The sequence below is a fragment of the Pinus tabuliformis genome, chromosome 3_2, assembly GCF_031772625.1.
Source record: "Pinus tabuliformis cultivar Carrire ecotype Pingquan chromosome 3_2, CPIR1, whole genome shotgun sequence".
Taxonomy (NCBI): domain Eukaryota; kingdom Viridiplantae; phylum Streptophyta; class Pinopsida; order Pinales; family Pinaceae; genus Pinus; species Pinus tabuliformis.
Window position 1 is genome coordinate 1,070,353,393 of NC_142302.1, and position 14,607 is coordinate 1,070,367,999.

The 14,607-nt window shown below is 36.2% G+C and overlaps 1 protein-coding gene across 1 annotated transcript; it reads right to left on the reverse strand.

Annotated features, from left to right (window-relative positions):
- Nucleotides 1-12,621: 12,621 nt before the first annotated feature.
- On the reverse strand, nucleotides 12,622-14,015 carry LOC149184379 (glucan endo-1,3-beta-glucosidase-like). The gene is made up of 2 exons (XM_089418921.1): nucleotides 13,859-14,015; nucleotides 12,622-13,736 (listed from the first exon to the last, which is right to left on the reverse strand). Exons 1-2 carry the CDS (start codon nucleotides 13,932-13,934, stop codon nucleotides 12,691-12,693), a joined length of 1,122 nt encoding a protein of 373 aa, XP_089275047.1. The 5' UTR covers nucleotides 13,935-14,015; the 3' UTR covers nucleotides 12,622-12,690.
- Nucleotides 14,016-14,607: the final 592 nt, after the last annotated feature.

A 14,607-nucleotide genomic window follows, 5' to 3' on the forward strand; every position in this document is an offset into this window, starting at 1 on the left:
CCATAATATCTTTGATGGTGAGACTCGGTATTCCCATGTACAGAAGTTGGCATTGGTAGCAATTCATGCTATCCAACATTTTTGCCACTACATTCTCTTATGCAAAACTATAGTGATGAATGATTGTAACCCCATGACTTATATTATGTCTCATCAATTGCTTGGGGGGAAATACTCCAAATGGATTGTCATCCTGCAGGAGTTCAACTTAGAGTTCACTAAAGCTAAGTCAAAGACATCACTAGTTTTTGTTGATATGTGATCTTCTCTCTGTAGACATGACTATTATATCTAATGAGTTGATTCCTCATGAATCTCTCTTCCTTACTAGCACCCACGACCCATGGTATGGGGATATCATCATATATCTCCAAACTCATACCTTTATACTAGAGCTATCTCACTCTAAACGACATCTAATCCAGTGCCAATCCCAACCCTATCGCATTATTGGGGATACCTTATACGCCTTGGTGTGGATTCAGTCCTTCGACAGTATTTGACACGGGAGGAAGTTGGGAAATATTTAAATGATTTCCACTATGGAGCCTATGGCGGTCATATGTCAGGTTATGCAACAACTCAAAATATCCTTCACACTGGACACTTTTGGCCTTCCATCTTCAAAGATTACATTCTTGCAGTCCATAAATGTCACGCTTGCCAAATCTATAACTGGAAATAGTGAACCCCACCTACTCCCTTACACCCAATTATTACCGTTGATCCATTTTCAAAATGGGGCATTGATTTCATGACTTGTAACCCTCACTCAACTAGGGGGCATGGGTACATCATTGTTGTCATGGATTATTTCACAAAATGGGCTGAGGCGATGCCTACATATGATGCTGAGGGTAAAATTGCTGCTATATTCTTTTTTAATCATTGTAGGTTTTAACCCCGTATAGAAATTACCTGCATACGAATTCTAAAACACAGAAAATAAACAATGCGAGAGCATAACACATAAAACACATATACACAGAGATTTTTCCCTGGATCCCAAAACTGGGACTACCAGCTTGATTTTTCATTATGTTCCTTTCAATGTTATAATACATATTTATACATGCCGAAGCATCCAATACCATGGACCAAAAATCATCGCGTCCAATACCATGGACTGAAAAACCATCGCGTCCAAAAACATGTGCGAAAATCATGCACAAAAACCATAGGTGGGTCCGCCCATCCTAACAAAGGGTCCAAAACCAAAATTTTATGGGGCACTGCCCCAGACCGCCATAAAGTGGGTTTACGGGTATGCCTCAAACCCCCTGTGACCCCCCCCCACTACACAATCAGCGCAACAAAGGGGAGCCCCGCCCCCCCTCTAACCCCTTGGTTAACTACGTGGGCTAGTCATGGAAAGAATATAACACAACCCAACAATCATGTCATAGCTCGGTTTGGTGTTCTGAAATCCATAATCACCGACCATAGCTCCCATTTCCGTAATTACATGATGACAAAACTCACTGCTCAGTTGGGATTACATCACGATAGCTCAACTCCATATTACCCATAGGCCAATGGTTAACTTGAATTTGTTAACAAAGTTTTGGTCACTATGATTCAACGAACTATTCAAATGCATAAAAATAACTGGCATCTTATGCTTTTTTTGGCCTTATGGGCATATTGAACCATTGCTAAAACGAAAACCGGATTCACATCTTTCCAATTAATGTATGGTCTGAAAGCCACTCGCATTGAGTGTGAGGTCCCATCATTGAATCTATTTGTCGAACTACTTCCTGGTACTTCACCTAGAGAAGAATGGTTTCTTTACTTAGAGTGTATCGACAAGACTTGTTGAATTGTCACATTGGTAACTGAGACTCAAAAAATATGAGTTAAAGCCCAATATGATAAAACCATGATCCCTCGTGCATATATGGAAGGTGTCTTGGTCTTATTGTACAATCAAGCTAACCATGAATTAGGAGCTAGAAAATTTAAACCCATGTGGCATGGACCCTATATTGTCAAATGCATATTACAAAAGGGTGCATATGAGTTAGTTGATTATGATGGAAATCAATTGTCTGAGCCTTGTAGTAGGCTCTACCTGAAAACGTATTATGCTTTATATTGCATAGATACTTTGTACATTAGTGTGTGTTTCATTAGTATGTTGTCTTTCGGTGTGATTGTTTGCATATTTGCAAACATGTTTTCCCATGCTTATCACATGTTCCACTTGGTTTGCAGATGTTGAAAAACCCTCTCCCTTATGTCGGTTTCACTGATGGCACTTGTCATAGTACATGAAATCTGTATTCCACTGCGTGGACACTCTTTCCTCCCAAAGATGAGTTAGTGAGTTTAGAGGGTATATGTCTAGGGCACACAACTAACAATATAGCAGAATATAGTGCAATCATCGAGCTATTGTCGAAAGTTATTGCTCTTGGTATTAGAGCATCGGTTGTTAAACTTGATTCACAACTCATTGTATTACAATTAAACAAGCATTATTTCGTCATAAATCCTAACATTTTAAGAATGTATTTGCGTGTTCGTCTCTTGGAAATAAATTTTGATTACATAACATATCAACACATTCCAAGGCATCTAAATACATTGACAGATGCATTAGCTAACCATGTTTTAGATCGAAATTTGCAATATATGTAAAAAGAAAACCATGAAACAATAGGAACATTAGGTACATAAGGTAAAACATGTATATATAGATCACAATATAGAGTTTGCAAAATGGTTTTTACATCAAAAAAAAAAAAAATGTGTTCTGAGACACATGGCTCCTCGAGCCTACATAAGTGCAAAAATAAGACTAGAGACATGTCTATCCACCAATATGATGCTCATGATAGCATGATATATCCCTAACAACTCGTCCCAACAACTAACACAGTCTACCTGATACCTCGATGGTATGCCTCTCATACCGAAGTGGCACCTCATCAATTGTAGCATAATCTAGAATGCCTCTAGTCAAGGCTTCCAAATTGTGCTCCACCTCCACCATAGGATCGACTCCAAATGTTTCTCAATCTCTCATTTTTCATCCAGCTTGGTCTTATATACCCATTTTACACCAATTCTAGTTTTGTCTCTTGGGAGATCAGCTAATTCCCAAGTCTGACTCTTCTATATGGCAGCAATTTCTTGGTTCATTGCATCTACCCAATGCTTTTCTTTAACTGCTTCTTCAAAATGAGTAGGTTGATATGAAAGAAATGCAAGCATATTATGTTGGTAAAACTCATGCTCCTACTAATATATTTCTCTGGCACTTCTTGTTTTATGATTGCCTTCTGAAGATGTTGAATCACTGGTGGATTCACTACTTGAAGATGTACCATTTTTAGAATGGTATAGTTCTTCTTCAACTATAATCTTGGTGGAGGTGGTGGATAAAAATACTAACTTGAAGCTTCATCAACATGATCAGACCAAGATTTATTTTCAAAAAAATTTATATCTCTGCTTAAAACAAACCTCTTTGTTACTGGATTATAAATTCTGTAGGCCTTTGACTACTCACTATACCCTACGAAAATACATCTTTCACTCCTATCATCAAGATTTTTTCTTAGCTTCTCAAGAACATGTGAAAAAAATATTGAACCAAAAATTCTAAAGTGAGATACATTTACCTTTTTACCATCCCATGCTTCTTGAGGTACTATATCTTAGAGAGCAGTTGTTGGCGATCTGTTGAGAACATATACTGTTGTAAAAAATGCTTCAACCCAATAATTGTTTGACAACTTCTTCTCACAAAGCATACATCTAGCCATGTTCATGATTGACTGGTTTTTCCTTTCTGCTACTCCATTCTACTGTGGAGTATATCTTGTTGTGTTCTACATTATGATTCCTTGTTGTTGACAAAATGCTTTGAAGTGATTAGAGTTGTACTCTCCTCCTCTGTCAAATCTAAGTATTTTCAAAGGCTTTCCACTCTGCTTTTCTACTTCTGCTTTGAATTCTTTGAACCTTGAGAATGTATCTGATTTGTTTTTGAGAAAATACACCCATGTCTTCCTATTATAATCATCAATGAATGTCAAAAAATAAATACTACCACCAATAGATTGTGTTTGCATTGGGCCACATATATCTGTATGGACAAGCTCTAAAGGCTCTTTTTCTCTAGAGGAAGATGTGGGAAAGTTGTCTCTTTTATGCTTGGATAGAACACAAATTTCACAATTACAATCTTTCTCATTCATAGTAGGCAGACCAATGACGATTGGATGTGAAGATGACTTAGACTCTTGAATGGTATGTGGACATATGTAGAATGCCATAACTAAGATTCATCTATTCTTGACACATTGTGGACAAAAGAATGTGAGATATTTCAACTTCTAAGAGTCAAAAGAAACATCATATTCTTGGTTTTTTCAACCTTAGCTATCAGTCTTCTATTAGGAGGTTTGTTATAGATATAACATGTGTTCCCTTGAAATATTACATCATAACCATGTTCCATCAGTTGTCCTACACTAATGAGGTTATGCTTTAGATTTGGAACATAATAAACATCAGGAATGTATTTCTGCTGATTTTGTTTAGTAAGAATAGGAACAATACCATTTCCTTCATCTTTAATGCAAGAACGATCTCCAAGAGTAATTTATGATGTTATGAAAGCATCAAGATAAGAAAACATGATTTTTTTACCTGTCATATAATTGCTACATCCAGTGTCCAGCAACCAAAGATCCTTGTTGTGAGTGTCTTCAGAAAGATTGCATGAAAGAAACATTGTTTTAGAGGATTCTCCTTCATTGTTGGAGAGATGGACATTGCCTCTGTGCTGATCTGACTGTTTCTTTTTGCATTCATGTTCATAATGCCCAAATTTCTTGTAGTAATAACACTGGACATTATATTTGCTCCATGGTCTGCTTCTTTGAGTTTGGTTTTGTGGAGGTCTCCACTGCTCTGCTGCATGATGATGTTCTTATTTTCCTCTGCTTGGGCCTCTGCCTCACTTATTGTTGCCTCTATATCCTCTACCTCTGCCTTTGTCAAAAGAAAGTTGTACTTTGAAAGCTTATTCCATGGAATATTTTGTCAAGTTCAATCTTCTTTCATGTGCTAGAAGTGATCCAATCAGTTCTTCTACTCAGAAAGTTGTAAAATCTTTGGATTCCATAATGGCTGTGACAATCATGTCGTATTTCTTGGGAAGACTTCGAAGGAATTTTTGAACAAATTTCTCATCTAAAATGGTTTCATTGATGAGCTTGATTTGATTGACTATTCCCATGACTCTAGTCATGAACTGATCCACATTTTTTGTTAGATCTTAGACTTTTGTGATCCATATTGATAATAGTATTGTCTTACGGATTAATCACATTGTTGAGATTTGGTCAACGTTTCGAACAAATTAATGTGGTTCATCCTCAAGACAAAGTTGAAAAAAGAAATCTTCGCAAATGTTTAAATAGCATAAAAGCATCCATGCCTAGAATTAACCGTTATGAAATAGTCGTTGTAAACTAGCCATTATGAGCTAGCCGTTGGGAAAGGTTGTTAAGAAATTTGTTAATGGAATATAATTTTTTCTTTTAAATATTAGAACATATTAAATGAGAAAGGTTTGTAATAAAATATAATAATATAGTATTTCTTTATTAAATATTTTTATGGTTATGACCTAAATAGAAAAAGTATTAATGATTTATTAATAAATTGTTAATAAATATGGTTTACAGAGAGAGGATGTAAAATAATTAATTTCACATAGAATAAGGATGAAAATTAAAAAAATTAAAATAAATAATAATTCGAACTATGATCTCAATGTCTGTAATTTCACTGTCTTCACTATATCATTACCTTGATACACAACTTTAAGAATTTCTTGAGCTTCATGTGTTGTGGATGCGCCTGTTATCTTGTCGAAAATATAGTCATCTTGTCGAAAATATAGTCATCAACTGGGTTTTGAATCCAACATTTGGCTCTATATTCTTTCTTTCTGAGTTCAATAGTTGCATTCCTCTGATTATTAGTCATGGTTGCCCATGCTTCTTGAGTTGGCTCTACATAGGGACTCTGAAGTGTATCCCAACACTCTTGGGCTTGCAGAAACGTCTTCATTCTCAAAAAGAAAACTCATAATTTTTGCCAAGCAAAATTGGGATCTGTGGCAAAGTGCTAACGAAAACCATTTCTTGAAATACAGAATACAGATTTGGCGGCCTTTTATCTTCTTAAAAAATCCCTTTTAAAAAGTGCAGCGCCCTCTTTTTTATAACTAAATTGAATGAAGCGTAACCTTCTTAAAAAAAATCTCTTTTACTTTCCAAATTATAACAAAACCTCTTTTTAATACTCCTTTTCAAAGCATGACAAACCTTGGTAATTTTAAAAGAAGTTTAGAAAACATACATTTTTATAAAAAAGATTCCATGAACCTTTAGAATACAATGGAGCTTACGAGGATTTATACGAATGACATAAAGAGGCATTTACGACTTAACCTTTTTATTTTGAAAAAAGATTTCCGTTGGCTAGTGTTGTTGTAGGTCTATAACGTTATTCTCGGTACCATTATCCCGTGTCAATTGGAAATTGGTTTAAGGAAGCTCGACTAACGTGAGCTCTCGACTAACTATTGAGCATTAGTAACGCACGCTAGCGCCTCTCTCGTGCTTTCGGTAAGCGTTAATAACGCTTTGGTCTGGTTTGACAGTTGGACTGCATTATTTTCCCCAAAAAAATGAAGGTCTTTCTTCAATGCAGACTTTTGACTTATTCTTTCTCTTCAACGACTTCGCATCAACCTTATTTTTTTGCAGTACGAGGCGTTTCACAACTGCTTCACTTTGCTATGGTCTTTTCTTGTGCATTCACACACATATGAAATGCGGCTTTCAATGAGTCTTATGCAATCTTACTATATCTCTCAAAGAGTCTTACACAGTTTAAGCTATGATACTATGACAAAGAATCAAACTGAAAAGTGCAGTAGAGATTGCTCTTCTCAATATTCAAAATGACTAAATAGATTACATTGTAAACATCAATAATAAATCACTGAAGTAAAACTTGACACCTATGGAGTAGAACTCAAGTAAAACTTCCTATTACACCTAGCAGACATTCAAATGTGATGACACCTAACTAACAACTAACTGACAGTGAGATTAATATCTCAACATCCCCTCCTAATCTCAATTGTTACATGTAGAGACACTTACAATGCCTAGTTGTTCTCTTTGAAATTCAAATACATTCTTGCCCAATGGCTTTGTGAAAATATTTGTTAGTTGATCTTTGGAACCACATAAAGAAAGTACTATGTCCCCATCATTGACAAGCTCATGGATGAAATGAAAATGGGTGTCAATGTGCTTGCTCTTTTTGTGGAAAACATGATTTTTTGATAAAGAAATTGCTGAACTATTATCACAGTAGATTGGAGTTGGCTCCTTCTAAATATTTGAAATATCTTTCAATAATCTTCTCAACTAGACAGCTTGACAAGCTGCTAAATTTGCTGCTACATATTCTCCCTCTGCAGAAGATATTGAAACGATTGATTGTTTCTTGGATGCCCAAGAAATCAAATTGGTTCCAAGATGTAAAACATACCCTGAGTTGCTTTTGCGATCATCTAAACTCCCTACATAATCAATGTTTGTATAACTTGAAAGTGAACAATTTTCAGAATGTGTATAGAACAAACCATAATCTATTGTCCCTATAATATACCTTAAGATCCTTGCTGCAACGTTCCAATGAGAAATCTTAGGTGACTGCATAAACATGGAGACAAAACTTATTGCAAACATAATATCAATTCTAGTTGAAGTGAGATATAACAAGCTACCACTTAAAATTTTATACAAAGTGGAATCAGCTGGTGGTGCTACATCTTCTTTGCTCAGTTTTGTGCCTTGAGCAATTGGTGTATCTACAGATTTGCAAATTGGTCATTCTAAACTTTTTGAGAAATCAATGGCATATTTTTGTTGACTGACAAAAATTCCAGTAGCAGATTGATGGATTTCAATCCCTAAGAAGTATTTCATGATTCCTAGATCTGTCATATCAAACTTTGTTCGCATTGCTGCTTTGAAATCTTCTAACATCATATTTCTTGTATAAAGAAGAGGATCTACATAGAGGCATACAATAAGAATTTTACCTTTATGCATTTTGGTATACAAAGTTGGCTCATGATTTCTTCTGCAAAAACCACTTTTGATGAGATAGGTGTCAATGTGACTGTACCAAGCTCTTAGAGCTTGTTTCAAACCATACAAGGCTTTCTTCAATCTATAAACCTCATGCTCATGTCCTGAAACTTCAAAACCAAGAGGTTGCTCTACATAAACTTCTTCCTGCAATATACCATCTAAGAAAGCAAATTTTGCATCAAGCTGATAGACTTTCCATTTTTGTTGAGCAGTTGTGGACAAAATGGTTCTAACAATGTCTAACCTTGCTATTGGAGCAAAAGTTTCACCATAGTCGACACCAAACTATTGTGAGAATCCTTTGGCAACCAGCCTTGCCTTATGTTTCTTAATCTCTCTTTTTCCATCCAACTTGGTCTTATATACCCATTTTACACCAATTCTGGATTTGTCTCTCGAGATATCAACTAATTCCCAAGTCTGATTCTTCTCTATGGCAACAGTTTCTTGGTTCATTGAATCTACCTAATGCTTTTCTTCAACTGCTTCTTCAATATGAGATTGTTTATATGAAAGAAATGCAAACATATTCTGCTCATCGAACTCGTGCTCCTGCTCATATATTTCTCTGACGCTTCTTGTTTTCTGGTTGTGCTCTGAAGATGTTGAATCACTAGAGAATTCACTTCTTGAAGATGTACCATTTTCAGAATGGTATGGTTCTTCAACCTGCAATCTTGGTGGTTATGGTGGATAAAAAGGTTGACGTGAAGCTTCATCAACATGATGAGACCAAGATTTATTTTCATAAAAATTTACATCTCTACGTAAAACAAACTTCTTTGTCACTGAATTATAAAGTCTGTAGGCCTTTGACTGCTCACTATAGCCTACGAAAATACATTCTTATCATGAAGCTTATTTCTTAGCTTCTCAGGAACATGTGGAAAAGCTACTGATCCAAAAGCTCTAAAGTGAGATACATTTACCTTTTTACCATCCCATGCTTCTTGAGGTACTGTATCTTGGAGAGTGGTTGTTGGAGATCTATTGAGAACATACACTGTTGTCGAAACTGCTTCAACCCAATAATTGTTTGACAACTTCTTCTCACAAAGCATACATCTGGCCATATTCATGATTGATTAGTTTTTCCTTTCTACTACTCCATTCTACCATGGAGTATATATTGTTGTGTTCTACATTATGATTCCTTTATATTGACAAAATGCTTTGAAGTGATTAGAGTTGTACTCTCCTCCTCTGACGAATTTGAGTATTTTCAAAGGCTTTCCACTCTGCTTTTCTACTTCTGCTTTGAATTCTTTGAACCTTGAGAAGGTATTTGATTTGTTTTTGAGAAAATACACCCATGTCTTCCTGCTATAATCATCAATGAATGCGAGAAAAGCATTCAAGTTGTCCTGATGATGGATCCCGATTGGGATTCGAAACGTTGGCAGAAAATGGTTCTTACTGTGGATTCTCCGGTGACTAAGTCGAAAATAATAAACCACAGAGGTCTTAAATCCAAAATAAAGACTACCACCAATAGATTGTGTTTGCATTGGGCCACATATATCTATATGGATAAGCTTTAAAAGCTCTTTTGCTCTAGAGGAAGATGTGGGAAAGTTGTCTCTTTTATGTTTGGACGTAACACAAATTTCACAACTATAGTGTTTCTCATTCATAGTAGGCACACCAATGACGATTCAATGTTTCTGAAGATGACTTAAACTCTTGAATGGTATGTTGCCATATCTAGAATGTCATGGCTGAGATTCATCTATTCTTGATGCATTGTGGACAAAAGACTGTGAGATATTTCGACGTCTAAGAGTCAAGGGAAACATCCTATTCTTGGTTTTTTCAACCTTACTCAGTCTTCTATTGGGAGGTTTGTTATAGATATAACATGTGTTCCCTTGAAATATTACATCATAACCATGTTCCATCAGTTGTCCCACACTAATGAGGTTATGCTTCAGATTTGGAAGATAATAAACATCAGGAATTTATTTTTGTTCATTTTGTTTAGTAAGAATAGGAATAATACCTTTTCCTTCAGCTTTAATGCAAGAACGATCTCCAATGGTAATTTCTAATGTTATGGAAGCATCAAGATAAGAAAGAATATTTTTGTTACCTGTCATATGAATGTTCATCCATTGTCCAGCAATCAAATATCCTTCTTGTGAATGTCTTCAAAAAGATTGCATGAAAGAAACATTGTTTTAGAGGATTCCCCTTCATTGTTGGAGAGATGGACATTGCCTTTGTGCTAATCTGATTGTTTCTATTAGCATTCATGTTCATAATGCCCAAGTTTCTTGCAATAATAACACTCGACCTTATATTTTCTCCATGGTCTGCTTCTTTGAGTTTGGTTTTGTGGAGGTCTCCACTTCTCTACTGCATGATGATGTTTTGTTCTGCTTCTGCTTCAGTGTCTGGCTCACTTGTTGTCACCTCTATATCCTATGCCAAAAGAAAGTTGTGCTTCGAAAGCTTGTTCCATGGAATCCTCTATCAAGTTGAGTCTTGTTTCGTGTGCTAGAAGCGATCTAGTCAATTGTTCTACTCAGAAAGTTGTAAAATCTTTGGATTCCATAATGGTTGTTACAATCACGTCATATTTCTTGAGAAGACTTTGAAGGACTTTCTGAACAATTTTTTCATCTGAAATGGTTTCACCGATGAGCTTGATTTGATTGCCTATTCTCGCGACTCTAGTAATGAACAAATCCACATTTTCTGTGTCAGTGGTCTTTAGGGTTTCGAACTATGATCTCAATGTCTTTAATTTCACTGTATCATTACCTTGATACACATTTTTAAGGATTTCACAAGCTTCATGTGTTGTGGATGCTTTTGTTATCTTGTCGAAAATAGAGTCATCGACTAAGTTTTGAATCCATCATTTGGCTCTGTGTTCTTTCTTTCTGAGTTCAATAGCTGCATTCCTCTGATTATTAGTCATGGTCGCCCATGCTTCTTGAGTCGGCTCTACATAGAGAGTTTGAAGTGTATCCCAACACTCTTGGGCTTGCAGAAACGTCTTCATTCTCAAAAACCAAAACTCATAATTTTTGCCAAACAAAATAGGGATATGTGGCAAAGTGTTAAATAAAACCATTTCTTAAAATAAAAAATACAAATTTACACCCTTTTATCTTTTTAAAAAAACCTTTTTTTAAAAATACAGTACCTCTTTTTTATAACTAAATTAAATAAAACATAACCTTCTTTAAAAAAAAAAAATCTTTTGCTTTCCAAAATTTTATTTAAAAAAAATATAACAAACCATCTTTTTAATACTCCTTTTTAAAGCTTAACAAACCTTCTTACTTTTAAAAGAAGTTTAGAAAACATACGCTTTTAGGAAAAAAAATGCCATGAACCTTTCGAATACGATGGAGCTTTGAGGATTTATAAGAATGGCATAAGGAGGCATTTAATACTTAAACTTTTGTTTTTTTTAAACATTTTCGGTGGTTAGTGTTGCTGTAGAACTATAACGCTGCTGCCGGTACCATTGCCCAGCGTCAATTGGAAATCAGTGAGGCATTTAATACTTAAACCTTTTTTTTGAGAAAACATTTTCGGTGGTTAGTGTTGCTGTAGAACTATAACGCTGCTGCCGGTACCATTATCCAGCGTCAATTGGAAATCGGTGTAAGAAAACTCGACTGACGCGAGCTTTCGTCTAACTATTGAGCGTTAGTAACGCTATCGCCTCTCGTGTCTTGGGTGAGCGTTAGTAATGCTTTAGTCTGGTTTGACGTCTGGACTGACTTATTTTACCAAAAAATGCAGGTCTTCTCTTCAACGATTTAGCAGCAACTTTTTTTTTTTGCATTAAGAGGTGTCTCACAGCTGCTTCACTTTGTTATGCTATTTTTTTTGGGCGAATACACAGATATGAAATACTGCTCTCAAGGAGTCTTGTTTTACTCTATTTTTGTTGTGTTGTCGAGAGTATTAAGCGGTCTAAGTGCTGATGACAAAAAAATGAAACTGAAAAGTGGAATTTCTGATAAGATGACAAAAAATAAACTGAAAAGTGGAATAGATATTGATGTTTGAAATATTTAAAATGATTAAATAGATTACATTGTAAACATCAATAATAAATTACTGAATTAAAACTCTACACCTATGAAATAGAACTCAAGTAAAACTTAATAGACAACAAAATTAAATATGATAAACACCTCACTGAAAACTAACTTATGATCTAACAACTAACTAAAAATAAGATTAATATCTCAACAACAAATCTCCTATATACAATGGATTAAAGATTTATGATTCACGCATTCTTCGAGCTCTCTCTTGAATCGGATCTATATGAACTTTAATATCAACAAAAAAAAATGAATTGGAAACATAGTAGACAAAATACACACAAAAATTATTCTTATATTACACACTTGAAATGAAAATAGATCCAATAAATTTTATAATATATATATTAAACTTGAAAACTAACACATATTTTCTCTAATTTTAAAATAAAATTGTACATTTTCTAGATGCAGTAGCTCAATTATGGAGAAAAGTTGAGTGTATATGCAGGAGTTTGATCCCGGTTGAAGAGTCCAAAGTCATGCTCCGTTGTAGGCCCTGACTTCAGGTTCTCCCTGAATAGAGCGAAGATATAAGTCTCGATGCTCGTTCCCGGCCTCTTGGGCGTCCCTGCATTCGATAATACATGTTTGATGAGATTGTTGTTATAAGTCTGAGCATTCTCAACTGTGGCCACATCCTCCCCGAAAGAAGGCCATCCGCTTTCAGTAACGATGAGCGGGACGTCTGGATATCCCAAGTTTTCCATGGCAGAGATAACAGTATCAACCATGGCATCGAACAAGTTGGTGTACCTCCTAACTCCGTCTATCAACGGGGACGTGGTCTTAAACAGAGCGTAGTCCAAAGAGATAGAGCCGCTGCTGTCGCCGGTAAAGATGAAGTATGGATAGACATTGGCCATGTAAGGAGATCCGTGATATGACAGGAATTCGAGAATAGACCTCATGCTGTCCTTTACGTCGTCACTGAAGGTTCCCTGAGAAGGAGCAGAGTTGTGAGCTATCAGAAAATTGAGGAGAGATCTCGTGGTGTCCTTCACGTTGTCGCCGTTGGCACCCTTGGACACCGGGAAGTCGATGCCAGCTATAACACTCATGTTGTGTGTAGTAGAGACCTTGATGCTATCCTGCAGATTGGCATTCTGAAGCGCAGTTTGAATGTTGGTCATAGCAGGAAGAAGATATGATATGTACTGCGGGCTACACAAGATGAGGTTGCCCACTGCAATATATTTTATATTGGTGGCGGGATAGAATGCGACAATGTTGTCATTAACCCAAGTGTCTGCTGAGTTCTGGCTAGAGGATATGGCCTGCAATTCTTCAGTACCCACACCCACGATTACATCGATCCCCGAATTCGCCAAAGCTTTCAACTCATCCCTGTTTGCCTTGAAAATCCTAGCCTTCCCGATGTTGTTCTTCTTCATCAAACTTACCGCCTCGTCTGCAGGTGGCAGATCGCTTCCCTGTATGCCGTAATTTACTCCTATTTTATCACCATCTGCACAAAGAATTGAATGATAAACAGTTTAACGGAACCCAATCGATGTTGAGCACCTTGAATAACAATTGTACTTTATGTAGAAAAAGAACAGAAGAAAACGTTTGGTAATGCTAACTTACCAGTGAGGATTGAACCCCAGAAGATGGCGATAAACCCCACAAGGATTATCTTCGCTTGTTCTTTGGAGGCTGCCATATTTCTGATGGGAAATGACAGATTTGAAATTTTTTTATGCAGAAGATGTTCGTTTATTTATCAGAAATTTAATTGATTAGCTGAACGTAGATTTGAAAAAGAAACTCAATTGATCCGTGACAGGTATCATTGAGTAACGTATAGGACTATAGGACGGGGATAGAGCCTTCATTGTCTAATGGGATAGGACAATGATGTGCTATAATGGTTCGTTGGGAAATTTTTGTCTCCGGTCCAATCTTGAGCAAAATTATGCATATCTAAAAACTTTTTTGCCAATCTAATTTCTATAATGTTTTAGGGAGAGCGACGAGCACTACTAATCACTGTCAATGCGCAGTTGGAACATTTTCATATATGTAAGTTGAAAAAGAAGATCAACAAAGTCAATTGACACGTGACGTGTGGCCCAGGCTGCATCCTCCAATATCAAAGCAAATTTGATCACTGCAGCCCTTAAGAAAGCAAATGATTAATGGCTCCACCGACTGCAGGACCATCATCCGCCACGCATAAAGGATATTTATGGAAATCACTGTCAATGCGCAGTTTGGAACATTTTCATATGTGTAAGTTGAAAAAGAAGATCATCAAAGTCAATTGACAGGTGACGTGTGGCCCAGGCTGCATCCTCCAATATCAAAGCAAATTTGATCACTACAGTCCTTGAGAA